The 24593-nt window shown below is 35.1% G+C and overlaps 1 protein-coding gene across 1 annotated transcript; it reads right to left on the bottom strand.

The window, feature by feature from the left end:
* Positions 1-9094: 9094 nt before the first annotated feature.
* LOC126712392 (uncharacterized) lies at positions 9095-11902 on the bottom strand. Its single transcript, XM_050411703.1, has 3 exons — positions 11248-11902; positions 11029-11129; positions 9095-9830 (listed from the first exon to the last, which is right to left on the bottom strand). Exons 1-3 carry the CDS (start codon positions 11736-11738, stop codon positions 9145-9147), a joined length of 1278 nt encoding a protein of 425 aa, XP_050267660.1. The 5' UTR covers positions 11739-11902; the 3' UTR covers positions 9095-9144.
* Positions 11903-24593: the final 12691 nt, after the last annotated feature.

Here is a 24593-nt window from a genome sequence, read left to right as displayed (position 1 = left end):
GTTTCAAAGCCTAATGTATAATCAACCAGAAAAGGGGCCTTTCGTTTGTGGAGAGAAAATGAGACATGTGACTTGTGACTTGTGACCCAATGGGGCCAAGCCTTACTCGTTTTGCCAATCCAATAGCACAAATATCATTGTGTGTTTCTTCAATGGGTTGATCATTCCTGATGGACACTATGTAGCCCAATACCCCTTCGGCCTTACCTGGACCATTTTGGGTTTTTCACTTCAGAATTTAGATGGCTATACAGAAACATAAGCTGAGGCAAAAAAATAGAACGTTGGCTCCAGATTTTAACTGGGCCAAGAAGTGACTCCAGATAGAGCCTAGCGACCTTGAAACTAGTCAGACCATTGCCACCGTAATAAACAAATACAATAAACATTAGTCCTTGGTGACTAAGATAGCTAGGCTAAGCCCAAAGCTTGTCAAAAGAGAAACAATTCAATCTAGTTAGTTTGGGAATAACTTATTTAACTAAATTTTTTTTTTTACTAAAAATACTATAAATAAAGCTAAAATAGTACAGCTAAAATACTAAAGCTAAAATAGTAAAGCTAAACTCATTAATAGGATTCTCAAAAAAAAAAAAAACTCATTAATAGTATTAAAGAGTACAATGAGACCCATGAATAGTAGCAAAAATAAGCTAAATAAAAATAATAATAAAATTGCTTTTTTCAGCCAGGACAAAACCTATGTACACTTCCATCAATGCGAAAAGAAATCACATGGCAAAATTTTAAAAGAGGAACCTAAAGAACAGTACCTAAGTACTGTACTTAAGTCTTGCTCTTTTGGCCAATGCCAAACGCAACCCATGTGTGCAAGGATAAAACCGTTTCTTTTTCTTTTATCATCCTCAAAGATAACGAGATATACCGTATGCGCATAACCTTCAATGGTGTGAACTTCTGGCTTTTTCCTTTTTATTGAAAGAATGTGTGCCGAAAGATTTGAAGCACAGCTAATAGAATTTGCCTTTTGGTCAAAATTATGGCTTTAAACGAAGTTTTAGAAATAATATATATTCAGCAGCATATCTCTGCCTCAAGCCAAGAATAATTCTTATCTATGTTTACTTTTCCTTTTAATTATTAAAATTCTCCTTTGGAACATCAACAACAACTACTACTATGTCAGCCAATCTAGGCTTCCTATAGCTATGTAGGAAACGTTTTCCATATTCCTAATCCTAAATTAAGATCCAAAGCAAACACAATTTTTTGTTACTTTTCAATATTTACCAATAAAATATTTAAATTTTAATCTTTCTTTGATTTGATTAAAACTTTTTTAGATTGGTTTCAACAATTAAAGAATTACTATTCTAAAAAAATAAAAATAAAAGAAGTAATTACTTTAGAATTTATATTAGAGCACATTAATAACCTTCAGAATTTTAAGCCAAAATACACCATCATTAGTCCTGAAAGTTTGCCAAGCCAACATTTTTGGTCGCATTATTACTTGGTCATTCTATTAATTGTTATTAATCTTAATGCCTATATGACTAATATTGGAGTGATGAAATGACATTTTTAAATTTTTTTTTTAAGTGACATAGCAATGTTTTTGTAAAAGAGTTGGCATTTTCCTCTTTTCCCTTGCCTACTAGCTTGTAGAATTAGATGACGTGTGACTACAATGAAGTTTCATGCGATGCATAATTAGAGGTGCTTTTTCAATAAATGAAGGAGCAGTTTAATATGCTGTTAAAGCATCTCATGGTCAATCAGCCTCAAAATCGCTATCCAAATCTTCGCTATGTGGAAGACTAGGAGGATGATGATTTTAATGCCAAAGAGGAGGTTGAACACATGGAAAGACCTGTAATTAAAGAACCTATATAGCTATAAGACCTGTAATTAAAGACAGCTCAACTAGCCATGAAATTTGTAAGAGCATTTGTATTGGTAGTGCTAAAAATAGCAATATGGTTTTTTAGCACCACCAATACTAAAAAGCATGTGACAATAGTGGTGCTATATATGGCTAAAATGTTTTAGCTTCTTGCCACATTGCACAGCCATCTATAGCTGTGCACTATAGCAAAAAATTGTATTTTATTACACTTTCACACTCTCTTTCTCCCTTGCATGCTCTTTTCCTCTTTCTCTCTTGCACGCTGTTTTTCTTTTCTTTTCTTTTTGCCTCTTTCTCCCTTGCATGCTATTTTTCAGCTAATGACTCTCAGCTCTCTTCAGTTTTCAGATTTGGTATGTTGGGTTGTTTATATGGGTTTTGTAAATTGCAATTTTGTGATTTTTTTTTTTTTTTGGCAAAGTTGTGTATTTAGATCAGAAGAAAAATAGTAGGCCAAACCCAATGCAATAATGGTTGTGTTGATTGTTTATTGTAGTTAATATATTATTTTATTATGTTAAAAGCTAAAATAAAACCATGGATGTTAGGTGTTTTGTAAAGTGAAAAGATAAAATAGATAAAGTAATTTTTTGTAGTGCCAAATAGCCAAATTTATGGCTCCACCAACATAGATACTCTAAAGTTAAGGTTTTTAGAGCATCCACATCAGTGGATGTATAAATGTGTATAAGTGTGTAAAATGGAAAAAAGTCACTAATTTTACACATTTTGAGCAAAAAAACACCCACATCAGTGGGTGTAAACTCATGTATAAATGCAAGTTGTTGCAGTACCCGTGTATATTTGCACGGGCACTGTAGCATGTGCATATAATTTTTAAATAATTTTCTCTCTCTCCTCTTTGTACTAACTCTCAGCTCCCTCTCTCTCTCAGGCGCACAACTCTCTCTTTCTCTCATCTCATCAATCTTTCTTCCCCTAGCTTCCGCCGATCGCCGCCACCACCGCCAATGAGAACGAGGTCGAGGAAGCCCAGTCGTTGGAAGAGTCCGTCGCCTAGAATCTCGTGGGTTTTGATCCATTTTTGGTTGAGATCTTTCTTCCGATCGCTACCGCCACTGATAAGAACAAGGTCAAGCAAGCCGAGTCGTCGGACGAGTCTGTTGCCTACAACACGAAAGGAGTTCTCCAACAGGTCTGTCGCCTAAAATCTTGTGGGTTTTGATCCAATTTTTTTACTGGGTTTGTTTCTCTTTTTTTTTCTTTTTTCTTTTTTTTTCTTTTTTCTTTTTTTTTTTTTTTTTGGTACTGGTTTTCTTTGGGATTCCGGTGTGATTGGCTTGTGTGGATTTCGGTGTCAATCTTGTTGCACAGTGGGAGGCTGGAGGCATCGATCTTGAGAGAGATGGTGGCTGTGCGGGTTGGATTGGGTTGGGTTGGGTTAAGGAAATGAATATTTTATTTGAATAAACGTATATAATAGACAAACTGATATGAATGTTTTGTAAAAATAAGTGTGTAAAATAGAAAAAATAGGTTTTAAACGTGTAAAATGGAAAAAATTATGCACGAGCAGATGGGGATGCTCTTAAATCGTCTGCCTATGGCTCCTATGCATTGTAGCTAGCCCCTATAGACTTACCCACGTGATGCCTTGTGTGAGGTTACCCACGTGATGCAATGTAAATTGATAACTGAGACTGATGAAGTCTCAACCACAATGCTAGGGTTCTCAATATTGTGCAACTTGCAAAGCCACCTTGATTGACGAGTTACTAGTTCGGCCACCCTAATTTAATTCAGTTGTTAGAAGAAATAAAAAAAACTTCAAGTTTCTTATGAACTCCCACTTCTATCTATATAGTTTTACGTTCAATTAATATTTTCTGTAATCTCAGGGGTGATTGTATTAATATAGAATCATAGATACGAGGAAGCCTCCTTTATGTAATCAATGATTCTAGCTGGATCCAAACATATAAAATTTACTCGAAACACTTCAAAGTTCAAATAATAAGAAATGCTACATGTGCATATGCTCAAGCATGTGCCCGCAATTATATCCATCCATGTAACTATTTGCTCGTCATAATGTTTTGTCTTGGAGTCATTATTAGGTGTTCGAAACTTGAAAGTATTTTTTTTTAAATAATTTAATATATATATATATTTTTTTTATACAAGATATAAATTTTATTCTAACATAATCTAAGTCTATATCCATGTGAAATTTCTTCATGGAAACTTGAACTCTAACCATTGCCACTCACACCCCACAAGCACTTATACTTAAGGAGTGATCATAATTCAATAGTTGAGGTGGAGAATTTAAGCTCTAGACATTTAAACTTCAATGCTCCTGGAAGAAGTAATTCTGTTTTTCCTCACATAAAAAGAGAGTTCTCTAATTAGATTCGTGATGTGAACCATTAATTATTAACATGAAAAGAGGGAACATTACTTCCAATATTAAATAATTTTCCCTGGTGTCCACCAAGTGATGTTTGGTTAAAGTCAAACAAACTCCTTCTCCTCCTGTTCAATTATCTTCCTTTCATCTTGTGTTGTGATGGTTATTCCAAAGATTATCTCACCTCTAGCTATTTTCCTTCTTTATTCTTGTCCTGTAACTGTTCCAAGATTATTTCACTATAGCCTTCCATGCCTTACACTTTTTCTTTTATTATTGTATCAACTTTTAATCATATTTTCCCCCGAAATTTCTCTCTCTCCCTCATTATTTCAGTTATCTTCTCTCTCTCTCCCTTTCTCTCTTCTCATCTGCTCTCTCCTCTCTTCAGAACCGAACATCCTCCTCCTCCCACCATCAACATAACACATCATAGTGGAGGAAACGTTGATCTGGGTTGATCAACGATGGAGGAAACGTTGATCTAGCGGCGGCAGTGGCGGCGGTTTCTGGGTTTTGATCGGACTTGATATGGGTTTTTTTTTTTTTTTTCCTGTCGTGATCGGGGTTGATCGGCGGTGTTTAGGTTTTTGTTCCGGTGGGATTTTGGTGTCTGGGTTTGGGTTGATTAACGCGGCGGTGTCTGGGTTTTGATCAGGTTGATCTGGGTTTTTTTTTTTTTTTTTTTTTCCTGTTGTGATCGGGGTTGATCAGCGGTGTTTGGGTTTTTGTTCCGGTGGGATTTTGGTGGTTGATTTGGGTTGATCAACGCGGCGGTGTCTGGGTTTTGATCGGGTTGATCTGGGTTTTTTTTTTTTTTTTTTTTTTTTTTTTTTTTCCTGTTGTGATCGGGGTTGATCGGCGGTGTTTGGGTTTTTGTTCCGGTGGGATTTTGGTGTCTGGGTTTGGGTTGATCAACGCGGCGGGGTCTGGGTTTTGATCGGGTTGATCTGGTTTTTTTTTTTTTTTTTTTCCTGTTGTGATCGGGGTTGATCAGCGGTGTTTGGGTTTTTGTTCCGGTGGGATTTTGGTGGTTGATTTGGGTTGATCAACGCGGCGGTGTCTGGGTTTTAATCGGGGTTGATCTGGGTTTTTTTTTTTTTTTTTTTTTCCCCTGTCGTGATCAGGGTTGATCGGCGGTATCTGGGTTCATGAGTTCCTCTGCGTTCATCAATGGCTGCGGGCCTGTTGAAATAGGTTTGGGTTTTCTAATTGTGTAATGTGTATGATGAGAGGCTGAAGCAGTTAGGCTGAAGCATTTTGGTGGTGGTGGTGTGGTGATTGATGATGGTGGAGCCGTGGAGGTGGTGGTGTGGTGATTGATGATGGTGGAGCCGTAGAGGTGGAGGTGTGGTGTGGTGGTGGTGGTGTGGTGATTGGTGATGGTGGAGCCGTTGGAATCTGGAAAAAAGTGACGGTTGGAAAGTAGTAGGAGAGAAAGATTAAAAAATAATATTTTAATAAGAATAGAGTTTTGGGATGTGGAGGTATTGTAAAATAAGATGGTATAATGATAAAGTGAGTTTTTAGAATGGTAAAATAGGATAGCATTAGCATTTTCCAATGCTAATGCTCTAATAAAACTAGAAGGAAATTCCACCTAGATCCTGATCATTCATGTATTATATTTTTTGAATGGTTATTTAAAATTTTAAGAATAATATTAGAGACATAATATTTTTCACACTTATTATGATGATAAGAGTAACATTACTTCCACTTGTACTCATCACTAATATTATTTTTGTTATGTACCTTTGAATCATCGTGATTTGGTAAGACAACTTAAGTTCATGTTGAAAATCCCTTAATATATAGTTTACTATTAAGTTTTTTGTATATAATAAATCTATTAATGAATCTTTGTAATGGAGTAAACCTTAAACTAACCATGCATTAAACTAAAGTTACAATATTTGTAATACAAGTAGGAATAATTTTTATCTTGCACTTGAAGTACCATTGAACAACAAATATAGATATTGATTAGGATTGGTCATTGATATCTCTTACAACACCATTCATAATAGATCATGTCAATTATTATAAAAAATGTTGTACTCTGACTTACTGATATTTTAATAATTATGTGGCAGGATGAATCAGGGCCCGCCCTTCCACTAGGCCAATTAGGCAATTGCTTAAGGCCCCCAAGTGGAAGGGGGCCCCCAAAATTTTAGAAAAGAAGGGGTAGTAGGGGCAACCAGAAAAAAAAAAATGTTCCAGATGAATTAAAAATATTCGGCACATCCTTTTAACCAAAAAACAAAAATTTTGGTAGATCCGATTAAACATTGGTTCTAAACAAAATCAATTGCTCAAAAATAACATTATTATCCTTTAGACAAACCAAAAATCAACAAAATAAACTACAAATCCGGTCTAAGAGATTAACCACAAAACAATCACAAATCAAAACAAATAAAAACCTCAAATCCCTAAAATTTTCACCATTCCCTCTGCTTCTTTCTCTCTACTCTCCGCCTCTCTCATTCTTTCTCTGATTCTCTCCACTGTTGCTGGCTGCCTGGCTCAACTGCTCAAGCTTCCTCCGATCTAAATCATCCAATCACATCTGATGATTCTAATCTGAAAACTTTGATTCTCTAAACTGAGACTGAGGAGTCAGGAGTGAAATGCCGTGCCGACTACTTTTTTTTTTTTTTTTTTTTTTAGCGGTGCAGATGCATTTTGATTGATTCTGCAGGTTTTGAGTTTTAAGGTATCACCGTATCAAGTATAAAGGCTTGGGCACTTGGCTTTCTATTCATTTTATTTGTTAAGATAATAAGATTGGGCCTGTTTTGTTTATATTGAGTTATGGCTGCCTAGACGTTTCACGTTTGGGCCTTCAAGTTTTTATTTTTATTTTTTTTAAAGCCTTCTTCTTTTTTTTTTTTTTTTTGGTTTATATGTGTAATAGGATTTGTTTTGTGTTTTTTTGTGGGTGGGTCTTATTAAGAAGCCTTGTGTTATGGTTGTGTTTAAATTTTTGTTATGCCTATGCTTAAATTTTTTTTTTTTTTAATTTTAATCTTGTGTTTATATATATATATTTTAGTTAGTGGTAATATATTAAATAAGTCTTTATTTATGCAAGTTGAGATTGCTAAAAACTTGTTATTGTTCGATGAAACTACAACAATACTTTTTATATAAATCAGGTTCTATTTCTCATTTGCTCTACACTTAAAAGTTATTTTTTATTTTAGTCTTTATAAATATATTGTTTGATTAGAAATGTCTACTAGAAAATATGCATCTAGATATGAAAAACTTAAAAAAAAGAAAAAAAGAAGAAAAATTAATTGAGTCTCAAAAAAGATCAATGGATAAATTTGTTATTAGCAATAAACAAAATATAACACAAAATTTAAATGAAAATATCACAAATGAGCAAGAAATTCACCAAAAAGAGTTAGAAGATAATGAAATGATACAATTGCAAGATAACAATGATGTTCAATTTTGCAATACAACAAATCTTGATAATGAACTTCAAAATAATTTAGAAGAAAATGAAAATAATGATGAAAATGTGACAAATGAACAAGTTCACCATAATGATGTTCAACTAGAAGAAAATGAAAATAATAATGGCGCGTTGAATTATATTCCTTCAAATATTTATGATCCAGGTAATTGGAAAAATATTGACACAAAATTAAGAGATTTATTAGTAGAAAGAGGTCCAATTAGAGATAATGATATAATTTTTCCTAGAGGTGATGACACTAGACAAGAAAAATATATTTTAAATGAAATATATTATAATATAAAAATATTAAATAAACATTAATTTAATTAATATATAAGTATAAAAAATGCCTCATTTTTAATTCTTGCCTTAGGCCTCAAAATGTCTAGGATCGGCTTGGGATGAATATACCACCATAACAAAAACCACAATATAATTACTTAAGAATGTAATGTGTTTTAAATTTATTTATAAAAAAAATGAATGCTTTGGTTTTTGAGGTAAAGTTCAACAATTTATGAAGTTTTTCTTTTTTTGTTGTGGCTTCCAATTGTGAGAGTGTGATTATGTAAGCTAGTGAGGTGACTCGCGAGCAAATGAAGACTTTAGGTGTGTGATTTAGACAACAACTCCATTGATATTTGAAGATTACAAATCAATGACAACGTTGTGCAACCTCCCACATAAAAATAAAGTTCAGTTGCTTTGAAACTAAGATAGCAATATACTCCCTTCATCACATGAACCATGTTTTTCAGTGTCGATTTCATTGAGGGAAACAAAATTGTTTATGGACGTAATTCTATTTTATAAATCGTTTACCTGTCTAATTAATAAAATAGTTTTAACAAATACACATGCATGCGGTTGAGCAGTTGGGCTAAAACCAAAAAACTAAAAAAGAATAAAAAAATCCCTTACCATGTGAAACAATATAGAAATTATTTTATTATATACACAAAAAACAAACACAAAGACATGGTCAGCAAAGTTTCGCTAACCGGTTGATTAGCTAGTCTCTGATCATTACACTACAAAAGTACAAACTAAAAAAATAAAAAACCCTCAAAAATCTTCTCCATTTACGTATGAAATAGGCAGAGATCATCATGTGGAAATTTTTAATTTTTATAAACTCTGAATTGATCTCTGTGTATTTCATTCACAAAATAGAGAGGATTTTAAATTCTAATTCCAAACTAGGTCTATAGAGGTAATTAATTAATATTCTCATAATAGCATTCTCCATTTTCATATGAATATTGGATCCATCTAGCCAAATTTACAATAAGATCCATCATTCATATTAGAGAAATGAATATTATATTGTCATACCTCAAATGAACACACCACTTTTCTTTCTCGACTCACGAAATCTAGAAATATCTTACGACACTGTCTTATAAAATAATCTTCCATAATTAATTAAGAATCCAGAGCCTTGTAAATAACAACAAAACAAGGAAGAATAGCCCTAGGATTAAAAACAAGAAGGTCCTCGAGATTAGAGTAGACCCCAGCGGAGCCGGCTACGGAGTCGTAACAGGCAGCAGCAGCAGCTGACACACTCTCCTCCTCTACCGCCGCAGCCGCAGCCGTATCATCCGCAACGCGCCTCACTTTCCCAGCAATCACACGACACACCAACATAGCCTTACGCCCATCGGTACACTGAACCAATGAGTCGTGGGCCCTACCACTACTCGCAGTGGTCCGAACCCCCTTACTTTCCAAGGCCCCACCAGCCTTATTACTACAATTATTGTTGCCTTGGAACCCGTGCCTGATTATGGTGCAGACTCCGCACCCAGGTACGGACCCGCAAAGGCTGGACGACCCACGCGCGCCCAGGGTGCAGCCCAGGCTCGTACAGTGGAACCGTAAGAGTTCGTTACCGTCGGCTGCGCACCTGGGGTTCTTTCTGGTGCTCGTGAGTGCACGGTTCTTCACTGCGTCTCTACAGTCCTCGAACCGTTGGATCGTCTTTTGGGTGTTGTGGACTTTTAATATCCGTTCGATTTTGCAGATGGGGTTGTCTTTCTTAAGCCAGCTTGATTTGAAGATTATTTCCACTATGTTTCGGCCCGAATCTTCTGGGCCCAGCTCCGATACTGTACCAATTTAAAAAACAAAAAAAAAAATGTCATTAATTGAAGACAATAAGACATTAATATTAGATGGTAAAACTTTGACTGTCGGTGGGGTCAGTGACGACTGTGTATAGTAAATTTTAAAGTTAACGTTACGGGGCGAGGAGAGTGTCGTGTCGTGTCGTGTCCACCAATGAGGACCCGCCAGCTCACGGTGTCAGACCATTCAATTTCGTTTTATACAGGAACAGCTGTCGTTGGTCCCTACAATCTTGAAGTGGCCTGCCGTGACAGCTTGAGATCGGAATATAGAGATTAAAGAAGACGCTTATAAAGTCGGGCCATGCAAGATTTACTGATTTGATAAAAATTTACACATTTTTTTAACCGAAATCCGAAAAGTGTAATACTACAGTCGTATACTATTTTATAATATTTCTATAAAATATTGATGTAGTCAATTTTTTATTAATTTTAATTTAGATTTATAATTAATATCACTTTTTTATTTATTAATAATCATTCACCACATCATCCGTTTGTAAAAAATTTTATAAAATAATTTGTATTATTCAATTCGACACTTAAATTATGTTTTGAAATCAAGTTTTTAATTCATTCCGTTTAAAAAGTGTGTAATAGGACGTGTGTAAAGAGAAGTGATCTTGATTTTTGCTTTATGCAAAACTTGTGGTGAACTTGTAAACGGGACAAGACATGAGGACGTTTTACTTACTTTTACCGTTTTATCAATTCGTGTGCTTGTCTTTCTTAGCTTTTTCAAGCTGAGATTATTTTAGGTTTCAAATTTCAATTAAAGCAGACTAATAGTTTTTAGTTTTTACTCAACAGTGAAAAGAGGAACAAGTTCCTTTTTCTGTTTGGTAAATAGAGAAATTGATTGAAACGCGTGTGAATTATAGTTTTTATATATATATATATATATATAACAAATATACCACTCTGATGTTTAGTAGTTTAGTAATCATAATTCAAGACTAAATTTTTACTAGAACTAATAATCGAATGATAAATAAAAATTCAATTGGCGAGACAAAAAAATACTTGTAGCTAATGAACTATTTCGACTATATATATATTTTTTGGATGATAATTAATTCTCATATATGTGCATGCAATTAATGGTGTAAATACATGTATAAAGTTCATCTAGCTAGAAATTCATAACATATGATAAAATAATATAAAAATATCTTACCAGCATGACGAACTGCTTGGTGAAGCTCCAAGCTTTCAATCTTTGGAAACACTTCCCCACACTGAGAACAAGCACACATGGTGGACCTTGGCATTGGGTACCTGATATTGTCAATTAAACTTTAATTCTCCACCATGAATCCCAAAATTAATTATGACAAAAATAAAAGTGTAAAAAACTTTTTAAAAAAATAAAAGAAAAAAAAAATGATAACATTACCTGCTTGGATCAACGATCATGTGACACTCATAACACCCAGAAAGCTTCCTAAATTGCATTCCTTTGGAAGAAGACGTGTACGTTGCTCCACCGTTGGATCTTGATGACCCAGATACAGACCGAGTTGACGACCCAGATGTAACTGGTTTCCGACTCAGCAGCCCAGTTTCCTGACCCACTGTGCTACTCTCGGGCGAGTTATCAGCTCTGTGAACAACCCTAGTGTTTCCATGAACCACGTCTTTGAAGTTACATATGGAGCTGCAAGAAGAGCCTAGCTTCGAGTACGTCCCAACGGTGCCGTTTTTTGATGGGTCGTGCACTTTTGACCCTTCCATCTGTTTGCAAGTCAACAGGTTCTTGATTTGGTCCCATGAAGATGGTGGTTGCTGTGGTGTATTACTCTTTTGCTGTTTTTTCTTGTGTTTGGATTGTTGTTTTTTGGTCTTTGATGATGAAGAGGGCTCTGGTAAGAAAGTTAAGAGAGCCATAAAGAGCTACTAGCAAAGCAAGAAAAATTGTAGTAGAATAGAGAAGTAAAGTAGAGAGAACGAGCTCTCTCTTTCATACAGTGGTGTGTATTATGGAGAGGGAGAGATCCGAGAGAGAAGGTATAATAAAGGAGGCAAAGTGGGTGGAGTGGTGGGACTGTCTTCCCTTTGTTTATTATTCTTCTTCCATTTCTGGATTAACTTCTGCGTTTGTCTTACTTTAAGAAGTGCACCTTTGCTGTATACTAATAAATGGCAAAATAAATATTTGTATCTTTGATGGTTGACCAGAATTCAAGGATTCGATTAACCAATTAAATCTAAGGAAATACTCCAACTTCACAACATGTTCATACAGTCGATTATGAGTGGTGAACACTCTCTACTCACTTTTATTTATTTACACTCGTCAGGCTATAACTTTTTGTCAACCATTCACATTATTTTTACATATTGTAAAAGTGTGAAATTGGTCTATTAACAAGTTTATCGTGTGGTTCAGGAGCTAGCATCAGGGTTGTTGGCTCACTGCTTTCGTAGTGAAAGGGAATATAAGATGATTATCATGTGTTTGGACTTTGGACAACTCTTTTCAGGTATATATTTTTCTTTTCCGTTTATCTAATAGATATTTTGTCATGCGTTACAGTTACAGAGCTTTTTCTAGCGACTAGTGCAGTTTAAAACACCTTTTGACTTAATGAGTAAACCCAAAGGACCCTCTAATTGACCAAGTAGTCGAGTTTTCTGTCAAGTCTCAGCTCATGGGGTGGAAAATTAATCTTGCTCTTATGTGTGACCGTGTGAGCTGTGAGACCAATTAATTATATGAAATATCAATTTTTTTTGGAGAGGACTGGTTTTAGTTAATTATAACTTACAAATTCCCAGCTTTCTATGTTCTTTTAGTAGATAAAGTGACAAACAATAATTATGTGGGCTAAAATAACTACACAACGAAGTTACTAGCTTGGTAACTTCGTTGAAGTATCTAATTTGTAAAATACTGTTTATTGGGCCATTTTTGTTAGGTAATTGCCTCACGTTCTAATTGTGACTTAGAAAGTCAATTAGGTTTCCTAATTGAAAAATGAAAAATTAATTTGGGTTTCCTTATTGTAGAAGGAAAGACTATTTCTTAGTGTGAAGGAAATTTATTCCTTATTAAAGAGGTAATGTATTCCTAATTCAAGAGGGAATAGATTTATTGTTAAAGAGATAATGTATTTTTAGTCTAAGAGGGAATAGCAAAAAGAGTCTTATAAATAGACAATGCTACAAATAATTTGTAAGATTTGGCTTTGGCTTTGGCTCAAGGGTCCTTCCTATGGGGAGAGGGAAAATAGAGTGTGAAACCAAGAGAGAGAAAATAGATTTTCGCTTGGGAGAAACGCAAGAGGAAGGAGAGAGTAAGGTACTACCACCTTCAAGAAGACACAAAGAGAGTATGTGCAAGAGCAAAGAAAGAGGAAGCGCACAAGAAAGTAAAAGAAGAGAGAGCAGCCCAGAGGAAGCCGCTTAGAGAAAAAGAAGATAGCTAAGAGAGAGCTGTGCTTGTGCGTGGAGAAGAGAAAAAAAAAAAAGAAAAAAAGTAAAGTGTTGCCGTCTTTGAAAAAGATAATTAGTGTGTGTGTGAGTAAAGAAAAATAAGAGAGATCTTTCTTTAATCATAAGACATACACAATAATTATTGTAATTGATTTGATAATAGTGAAATTATTCGGAGTTTGTCCCGTGGTTTTTTCCCTTCAAGAGAAAGAGTTTTTCACATAAATATTTGTGTTCTTGTATGTGATTGCTATTTTAGATTACTAATATTTGTGATAATATTATTTAACACCCAACAGTTTACCTATCAGTTTATAATTACATCTTCTTTCTTTTTTTCTACTAATAATTACACCTTCTGAGCTCGAGATAGGCATTTCCGTTATTTTTATGTATCAAAATCATGTGTGATGGGGTCCAGATTCCAAAAGGAAGAAAAAGGAAAAGTGGATGAGCCAAGGAGACATCATGTAAAACAAGCAGAAAGAATTAAAGGACTCCCATGCCAATTTGCTTCTTCCAATGTTTCCCACTATTACCATTTCGGTGGACAACACTAGTATAATCCGCCCCTATCTTTTTCTTCCTTGCTCAGCTATTTAACACTTGCCAAGTGAAGTGAACATGCAGCTGACCCATTTGACACTTTGCATGAGACATCAGTTGCTGAATGTAGGAAAATGTTTCGCTCAAACTCATATATCTTTTTTTTAACGAAGGTAAATTTTGAAAATTTAACAGTTAGATTACATATTTTTATTATATTTTTCATGCTTATAAATTTTTAAGAAAATCAAATATTAATAGCTATGTCATCAATGACATGTTTAAATTTCAAGTTTTTTTGATAAAAAATTATGTATAAAAAATAAGTCTATTGATTAAATAGTAAATAATCTTATTTGAACGAAATTTAATTTATGTGTTAGGAACATAAAAAACATGCAATTTAAAAGTTAGATTCTTAAAATTTGCATTCAATAAGAAGATATAAAAGGATTTAAAGTGTTTCTTTCTAAATTAATTTGAAAAGTGATAATGCACAAAGATCATTAGTGAGTTGATCGTCCTCACACGTGCCAATGGGTGTACCTAAAAAACAAAAGAGGAGAACCAATCAAAGGAGACCGATGGGATATCTGCCAAAGACCCTCTAAAGGTTAAGTTAGTGATAAAAAAATCTCCAAGAACTCAAGAATGCAAAAGCTGAGGAGAATTCGCGTACCTCAAGAAGGGTAAGGTTTACGGTTTATATAGCAGTAGGGAACCGCCCCGAATCCCTTAATACTGGGGAATTTTCTTGTAAAGAGAAGGGTCTCAAGATACTCAAGATCACCTTTCCATATATGGAAGATCTGATTACATGGTAAGGCCTTGATCATGATGTACAAGTAATTCCCATGTTAGGATGTATAAATGGGCCCCACACAAGCCAACCCTAGGGGGACGGGTCGTTAGGATCAGGGGCTGCCTGACCCGTTGGCCTACGGGTTGGTCGTCTCCCCATTGGGGTGAGTTGTCCTCCTTTGGTTTTGTTAGGAAGGTTTGGCACCCCCATGTCTTTTCAATTGAAAATTATCCTCATCAAAAAGAAACTTTGTTCTTTTTTTTCTTTTCTTTTTTTGAGAATCAAAAAGAAACTTTGTTCTTAAATGTACATTAAATCCCTAAAATAATACTAATACTAATACAGATAGTGAAGTGGTGTACGGATAGGCCGAGAGTTGGCATGAGAAAAGCACTGCTTTGATATTCCGATCTAAATGTATTTCTCCCAAAAACAAAGACAAAAAACCAAAGAGAAAAAGAGAAAGTTCTTTTAGATGGAAGAGACCGAGGGGTGCATAATAAACTAGCTGGATTATTATGGTTTTTAGCTGAGTTTGTCTCCCATGGTGTGCGTGTGCACATGTAAAATAATTAATGAACATTTTTTTGGAACATTTTTTTGGGCTAAAAACAATTAGTAAACTTAGGAGTATCTTTTGAGAGTGGTTAGAGGCTAGAGGTCAGACATGGATTTGGCCAACCATTCACTTAAGAAAAATAGAGAAAAAATGGGTGTCCCCTTGTCCTCCATGACTCGGGACCAGATCACCATATATCTGATGCTTCTGACTTCTGATACATTATTATGGAACTATCACTTTACAATTAATAAAATAAAATCCCTCTGATAAAACAATTAAGAAAGCATCAAAATTATTAAAATTCATGCAAGTACGGTCACAATTATTGCATTATTTTTATTGCCAATACCAAATTATATTGTTATTTCTCTTGCCTATAGTTACAAAACAATACGTAATGATTTTGAGGGAAGCTATTTAATACTTCCCAAGTGAGTGAGTGACTGAAACTCAGCAACAATATATAACTCTCAATCATCCCAGTACACACAAAGGGAATCAAAGTATTGGGTGGATCAGGTTTCTGTAGTTCAACCACTATACCCTAATACCCGTGGCCATTATCTTTTGGCTTACATCATTAAACATATCACTGAAGAAACCCATTAATTTCCATGAAGTTTTTAGTCATTATGTTGCACGAGAAAAATAAATACAAAGATTGGGAAAATGCAAAAATAATCGCAGGGGCATTTACATTTTTTGAACTTACATATCTCTACTTAAAGGTATATAAACGTGCCACCATTTTTTTTAAGAGATAATTTCAATTTATAGTATTCGCTTTTAATAAATTATCAAACCAATACATCAATTAGTGTTTTTGATGTAAGTTGGATCGAAATTCAAATTTCTTATTCAACAACAATAAACTTTATTATAGTTGAACTAACTAGGACCGCTAAAGATTTCTTTGTTCTATACTGACTATTAGCAGTTCCCAAAAACTATACTAGATGTCAGCTGCTTTGTCAATTGTCACTGCTTTCTTGTAGAGCCATGTGCCTAATATTTTTCTTTAGTCCACCTAGTTAACTAATCTTAACCCTTTCGTTGTACTTGCTTTTATGTTCTTTTCCCAGTTTAAGGAATGGCTGGAATGGGGGTTGGATACTTGGATTAACTAAAATCGATCCAATGAAAAATGACTGACAGTTTTTATCACAGAATAAATGATCCTACCAATTACAGGGAGAATCTGAAATATATATATTACCATTTACTTGACGTGACCTGCTATTGAATTAACCAAATCTGTCTCGGTAGTATCATATATTATTTTAGTTACGATGGAGTGTATTTTTAGATACCGTTTATTTTACTAAAAATTGAAAATTTATTACTGAAAATAATAAAAAAATAATTTTCATGTTATTGTTCACGGTTGAATGTACTGTAACTTTGCCTTAAAGTCAGGGACGGATCTACGTTGGGGCAGAGGGGGGCCATTGCCCCCCCCCCCCCCCCCCCCCCACATTAATAAAAAAAAATAAAAAAAAACTAGTATAAAAAAATTAAGATTTACCCTTTTATATATATATATATATATATATATATTTGTCTCTCCTCCTCTAAAATATTTAGATATTGACCTACAAGAAAATAAATAAAATTCATGCCCATTTAACTACAAAAACAAAATAATAAAATAAATATGGACTAAACAAAAATCGCACACAAAATAAGAAATACTCATTTTGTATGTTATACTTTGTTGATGTGTTTTATAATATGAAATGTTTAAGAAATACTTATTTTGTATGTAGTATTTTGTTGAATATGAAATAGATGCTAGTTTTTATTTTCATAAATTTTTTTTTGGTTTTAAGCTTTGCCCCCCTCAGGTATGAATCCTGGTTCCGTCCCCGCTTAAAGTACTATTTATGTCCCATGAATAATACAAAAAGTGTTGGTCAAAAAATAAAAAAATAAAAGACAAAAACGTCATAAGTGACACAAACAGCTATCCAAACGGGCTGAAGTGTAAAAAATCGGATTGAGATCATTGCAACTGATGCAATAGCATTAAAAGGTGGAGATTAAAAATTACAAAAATTAACTTTTAATCTCAACCATTAAATAAAAAAAATGTAAAAAATTAAAATTAAAAGTTAAAAATGTAAAAAAAAAAATGAAGAAAATGGTTTAATTGCATGGTACAATTGCTTTTAGCAATCGCACCTTATCTCAATCCTAAAAAATCAATGTGGCCTAAGAGTTGACACAGCACCTAATTAATTTCATATTTGGGGTTCTCACCCACCTCAGCTGTACTCTTACTGGAAAGCTCATAAACACTCAAGTTCGGGAACCTTAACCAAGGAAAATTTGACCAACCCCACGTGATTAATTATGACATTACTAAGTGAAAGAAAGATTAAAATAAATGCCTTAATTGAATGGTAAATTTAGTGATCGTTTGGATAGAGTTGAAATAATTTTTCAGTTGTGTTGTGATTTTTTAGTGGGTCTCGTACACTGTTTACAGAACCCGTAAGTATTTTATTCAGCAAAAAAAAAAAAAAAAAAAACTTTAAAATTGGGTCTTACGATATTATTCACACATTTAAAAAAAAAAATGCTATAGTGTTTTTAGTTTCAAGATCTTATACTCTGATACAATGTGAATATGGTAAATTTAATCACTTAACCACATACTTCTAACAATTACTAATAATTATAGTTAAGTCCAAACCTTCTCAAAAATGAATAATTTTTAGGTATTCTCAGAAAAATGAAGAATTGTGTTATCTCCTTTTGCATTCATGATGAGGTCTACTCATTAAATTCGTAGTGGGGTACATCATGAACTTGAGAGAAGAAAGTATCATTTCATCATGAAGGGTTTGATTCAATTTTGCTGTTATTATTATTAAATGAATTACAAATTTATTATGTTTTCATATTAGTTAATACTACTATTTTTAAAAACATAATTCAATAAGTTTGTTGGGAATTTAGATAAGTTTGAGGCCCTAGTTGGATTTTATTGCAATACATTTAAAGTGTTAGCTAGATTTTACTGTAATATATTTCCTAGCCTTCAGTTGTACAACCTTCAGCAGTAAATTTCAGCCATTAGTGCCACATCAATTCTCCAATAACATATCTTAAAACCAATCAAAATACTAAAAACTATATATATGAAAGTCTTGATCTAAAGAAATAGATATAACTTTTTAATAGCAAAACATTATAACTTTCTACCATAACAAAAGAAAGTGAATAACCACTTATAAAAGTTCTATATACAATTACTCTTAGTTTTATTTGTTGTATCTACTACTTTTATTTTATAACAAAGTTAGGGTTTTTTTTTTTTTTTTTTAATTATTATTACTATGGCTTTTGAAATAGGTGAGCCGAACCATACTCCAGATACCAAAGAATCACAGGTCCCATCCCATGATAAGTTCACAAAGCCCAGTCCATCTCGATTTGCAAGATGCAACTAAACCACTCTATGCCCACTTTACTATGAGTCTTGAACTTCTTAGGCCTCAAACTAATGCATGAAGTAGCCTACTAGGTTGTAACACACTGGACTTTAGAGCCCAGCTCAGTGGCAGAGGTATTACATAATCTGCTACAGAAAAGATTGGCTAGAGCATTAGCACAGCACAGGCATTCGCCTCTCCATAGCCATGTTGGATTTTCCAGAGTGGCAACCGGTTCAGTAGGTTCTTGAGGTTATCAATAATAGGTGCATAGTCAACAAAAGTATAACGTTACCAACTTAGCATTCTCATCCAAATAAACAGATGAATTTGTCCTTACAAATTTCAAAGTTTAAATTAGTGGAAGTCTTGTCACATTTGTGTATGTGGTTTTGCTCATAAACTTATATTTAAGAATCGATAAGTAGATGAAACATCCTGTCTACCTATACTAGTATATAGCACGTGTATAGACAAGGTAAAATTAAAAACAATCACAATTACTCATATATATGAGTTCAAATTATACCCAGTGTAAGAGTTACACATTTTTTAAGCCATAAATATATACATGAGTTTTACTCTTTTTTTTTTGTTTTATACACACACGAGTTTACTTTTCTTTTCTTTTTTTTTTCTTTTTTTTATAATTGGGTTTTTTAATGGTTTATTTATATTAGAGTCTTTGTCTTTTGTACAATATTAACTTATCTAAAACAAAATTTTTAAATTTTTAGATATGACACATGGTGTCTTTTTTTTTATAAACATGTTGTAGGGGCCTTTTTGTGTATGGTGTATTGGGCTAGGCTGCTTCCTGCGGTAATGGGCCCGAATATTTCTGAGTAAGGGAATTGGGGCTGGTCCAATTGTAACTCAACTTAGGCTGGTTTGTGCACAAACTTATGCCTTGTCTGTCAGGAATAAACTTACGGCAAGCAGAACTGTTGCAGACGAGTTACGGCAAACAGATATAATAATAACCAAAACAGAGTATTATGATTATTTAAATAAATGGCTATGTAATCCCTACTCATAATGCATGATTACAGTCATGATAATGTTAATCACAGAGAAAGTGAAAAAAATAATACGAGCTAATCAAATGGGTATAAATCAAGTTTTAAGCTTAGTCTGTCGAAGCAAAGCCAAAGAGGGAAGAACGCCTCTTCTCAATGCGAATAATCTCCCAGGAAAAAGATCCTGCTGTGGGGATTAATGGCTTTGAGGGAGTCGGACCTGAATGGTTATTGCCCAAAAAGAAAGAGTCTTTATTTACGTTTTGGAAGAAAGCAAGATTTGAAGGGGGAGAGAGGGAAACCGATCTACCGGTGCATGCCTACTGTATTACCTCTCTTTCTTCCTTAATTTTCTCTCTTTTCTTCTCTGTTTTCTTTCTTATCTTTTTTCTCTTATTTTTACTTTGTTTTTCTTTCTACTCCGTAAAAATGCTATGTTTTTCGATCCTTCATTCAAGGCACGGCAAGGGCCCTTTTATAGTGCCTGCCATGACCAATTGTAACGACCCAAGGAAAGGCGCTAGCCACATCTGCGCTATACCTCAAAAGGACTAGTCACAAATGAGGCTCCTTATAGTTGTTAATAAAGCCCAGATCTACCTAGTAAATACCCGATGTGGGACTCATCACACACCTCCACACATCACACAATTAATCAAATTGGGGTATCACAATCTCCCCCACTTAAATCCCTAACGTCCTCGTTAGGGCCCACTTTGTGGGGTAATGTCTATGAGCCCACACGGGATTACCGGGCCGGCTCTGATACCATATGTAACGACCCAAGGAAAGGCGCTAGCCACATCTGCGCTATACCTCAAAATGACTAGTCACAATTGAGGCTCCTTGTAATTGTTAATAAAGCCCAGTTCAACCCAGTAAATACCCGATGTGGGACTCATCATACACCCACACACATCACACAATCAATCAATCAAATCGGGGCATCACAATCTCCCCCACTTAAATCCCTAACGTTCTCGTTAGGGCCCACTTTGTGGGGTAGTGTCTCTGAGCCCACATGGGATTACCGGGCCGGCTCTGATACCATATGTAACGACCCAAGGAAAGGCGCTAGCCACATCTGCGCTATACCTCAAAAGGACTAGTCACAAATGAGGCTCCTTATAGTTGTTAATAAAGCCCAGATCTACCTAGTAAATACCCGATGTGGGACTCATCACACACCTCCACACATCACACAATTAATCAAATTGGGGTATCACACCAATCTTTTACCATTTTGCCCATTAACCGCCTCTATCTAGTCTGGGCGTACTTGCCGACCACCAAGTCTGTGCGACATTCACCCTTGCCAGATAGAGGCAGGTTTGTTTCGTTTCCCAGTCTACCGTAACACTTCTTTCCTACCACGGTATAAATGCTTTCTCTCTCTACTCTCAAGGCATGCACCCAACGGTTCCCCCTCAAACTTACCTCTTTTGGGTGGTCTGCCATCCCAGCAGGACATACCTCCCAAAAGGGTTTGGGCAAGAGCCGCAAAATAGATCTTTTCCCCTCTCCCCACCACCAAACCATACCCCCTTTACCTCTTACCTCTGGCCCATGGCCCCACCACGGCCTATATTGGCTGAGTATAGGCTGGTGGTGTCTGGGTCTTGCGCGTGCTTTCCTTTCAGATACGTCCAAGAGTCTGCTTGCTGCTCATGCGTCTGCCGTGATCTGGAGACTCTCCGTCTGTGTTTTCTGACCTTTCATGTGGGTTTTTCTTTGGTTTCCTACTCTATTCAGGAGCTGGGCTTTGTATAATGATGAGCCTTACATTTCTTTAGCCCATTATTGATTTTCTTTATTTCTTGCAACGTTGAACTGTTATTCCTGCCGTAATAACTTAATCCTGCTGTACTTTTTTTTGAGCCAGCCGCTTATCCCTTTTCTCAGTGGCCTGTCATGGGCACTGTTTTACTTTTACTCATGGGCTCCTATGTCCCTTTGGGCTTTCCTTTGGGCATCCACGGCCCAATTGCTTTCTTTGGGTTTCCTCGGCCCGTTTGCTAATTCCACACTCCCATGGGCTTTTTACTAACTTCATTAGGCTTCCCCGACCCAATAACCTTATTCTTATCTTTGGGGTTCATGGGCTTACCATAAACCCCTTACTCTCTTAGTTTGCATTGCCTTGGGTCTGCGGTGGCCCTTTCTCACTTTTCTACCTCATACACTGCCCATGGGATGCTATTTCTTTCTTTCCTGGCTTCTTTGAGCCCGCTTGCCTCTTCAAGACCCATTTATTTATTTGTTGGGCCTGTGATCCATTATTCCTGCCGCTTGGGCCTAATGGGTTTTTGTTATCTATTTTGTCAATTCTTTGTAGCCCTCGCTATTGGGTTTTCTTTCTGTTTGGGCCTCTACAAATGGCCCTCAACACATGTTTAGTATAACTCTTGATAAAATTAGTGATTTCTTTTAGTTCTTATTAAAATGCAAAAAAAAAAAAAAAAAAAAAAAAAAAAAAAAAAAAAAAAAAGAAGAAGAAGAGGAAAGAAAGAAAGAAAAGGCAATGCACTTGAACATGCAAAATATAAATAATTAGATGCCAAACAAATGAACATGCAAAATATAAATAATTAGATGCCAAACAAAGTGGCTTTTATATGACAATGATTAAAGATGGAGGTTAAGGTTATATGATAGGTTGAGCATATCACCTATTATACATTGTAGGAATTGATATGTTCTCTTTGGTTGAGAAATTATCTCATAAGACGTGTGGGTGGTCAAAAACAAACACTGTACTAGGTTACAATGACTAAGTAGCTGACTTGCACAATTAATTTATAAGAACTACGAGATAGAACTTCTACAATGGGAGATCTAAATAACCGATTAGAAAGAAATGAGGAACAATATATAAGGCTATAGATTGATATATAAACTACTTTCCCGAGGAACAAAGAGTTAGAAGAATACTAAAAACTCTTATCTCTATCCAACTATTACAATTTTATCTCTCTTGTTCTCCCTTAGGGTTCATTTGGTTTAAGGAGTGGAAAAGTGGAAAAATATAAAATAGAAAGAGGATAGAAAAATGAGAGAGTAGAAGAGATTTAGTTTTCTCTCATTTGTGTTTGGTTGAGATGATGGAAAAGTGTAAACATGGAAAACATATTTGTTTAGTTGAGAAGAAAAATAAGAGGATGGAAAATGAAATTGGTATAAATTTACAATCGTGTCCCTATTAAATAAAACAAAAAAAGTAACAAGTTTTTTATTAAAAAAAATTGTGTATGTACACTTCAATTTTGTTTGTTTAATAGCACAAGCCAAAGGAAGATGACAAAAAAAAAAAAAAAAAAAAAAAAAAAAAAAAAAAAACCTACTGAGAAGAAGAAGAAAAAGTATACTAAAAAAAAAAAAAAAAAACTAATGGCAAGAAGTAGGAACTTGAAATAAAAAAGAAAAAAGGAAGCAAATTGTCAAAAACAACGCTAATGTGCACATGCATTTTTGTCGGTTCAAATTGAGAAATTTTTTTTATAAGCCTGGGAGAAAACACTTGAGCTCCATAACTTATTTTCCCTTCCTCTCTTAACCAAACAACTACTTAAAATGTTATCTTTCTACTTTTCTCTCATAAATTTTCTATTCTCCCTAAAATTCCTCAAAATAAACACACCCTTAAGTTTTTCCTCTCAATTTTTCTGAACCCCCATCCTATTGCACCATCCCCTCCTTTTTTTTTTTTTGGTGAAAAGGAAGCATTATATTAAACTAAGAAGAAAACAGAGGAGCAGGTCCAAGCCTTTTAGAATACATTCCCTGGCAATCTGCCAAGACAACAGAAACTAAGTCCACAGGCGGATTGGAATGTAAAACAAAATCTAAATGTTGCAGACAACCCAGGTTGGCAAGCCGATCTGCACAAGAGTTAGCTTCGCGATAAATGTGCCTAAAGACTACTTGGGGAATATTTGAGGCCAATTGTCTCCAGTCATTGAAGAGAGGAGAGAACACTGAGTTGTGAGAGCCCCGGTTGTTCAAAGCATCTACTACAGCTTTAGCGTCTGATTCAACAATGACCTTAGACACCTTCATTTGATTGCAAAGAACAAGACCATCTCGAAGAGCCCAAGCTTCTGCCATGAAACTATTAGTCTTCCCAATTTTTCTGGTGAAACCTGCTACCCATTGCCCTTGCTCATCTCTAATCAGTCCACCCCCTCCAGCATTCCCCACCATCCTCTCCTTTTATAGACATCTTTCCCTCCCTTATCTCCCTAGTTGGCTTGCTTTCAGTTAGATTTTTAGGATACTTATTACATCACTACTTTATTCTACCTCCCTTTCATCATGAAATAGGACTTTTAGGGGTGTCTACACTATTCAAGCTAATCTATATGCATTTAATGTGGAAATGATTAAGTAGAGAACATGTAACGACTCAAGGAAAAGCGCTAGCCACATCTGCGCTATACCTTAAAAGGACTAGTCACAATTGAGGCTCCTTGCAGTTGTTAATAAAGCCCAGTTCAACCTAGTAAATACCCGATATGAGACTTATCACACACCCACACACATCACACATTCAATCAAATTGGGGCATCACAATCTCCCCACTTAAATCCCTAACGTCCTCATTAGGGCCCACTTTGTGGGGTAGTGTCTCTAAGCTCACACGAGGTTATTGGGCCGGCTCTGATACCATATGTAACGATTCAAGGAAAAACGCTAGCCACATCTGCGCTATACCTCAAAAGGACTAGTCACAATTGAGACTCCTTGTAGTTATTAATAAAGCCCAGATCTACCCAGTAAATACCCGATCACATCGAGTATTTACTGGGTAGATCTGGGCTTTATTAACAACTATAAAGAGTCTCAATTGTGACTAGTCCTTTTGAGGTATAGCGCAGATGTGGCTAGGAAATTTTTGCCTTTAGTTACATAAATAAGGTGAGCTGAGCTGGCTATTGAATTGTT

This window comes from Quercus robur, chromosome 2 (assembly GCF_932294415.1).
Source record: "Quercus robur chromosome 2, dhQueRobu3.1, whole genome shotgun sequence".
Lineage (NCBI taxonomy): Eukaryota > Viridiplantae > Streptophyta > Magnoliopsida > Fagales > Fagaceae > Quercus > Quercus robur.
The sequence above is the reverse complement of the archived record's forward strand: the minus strand, read 5'-3'. Positions and strand labels throughout refer to the sequence as shown.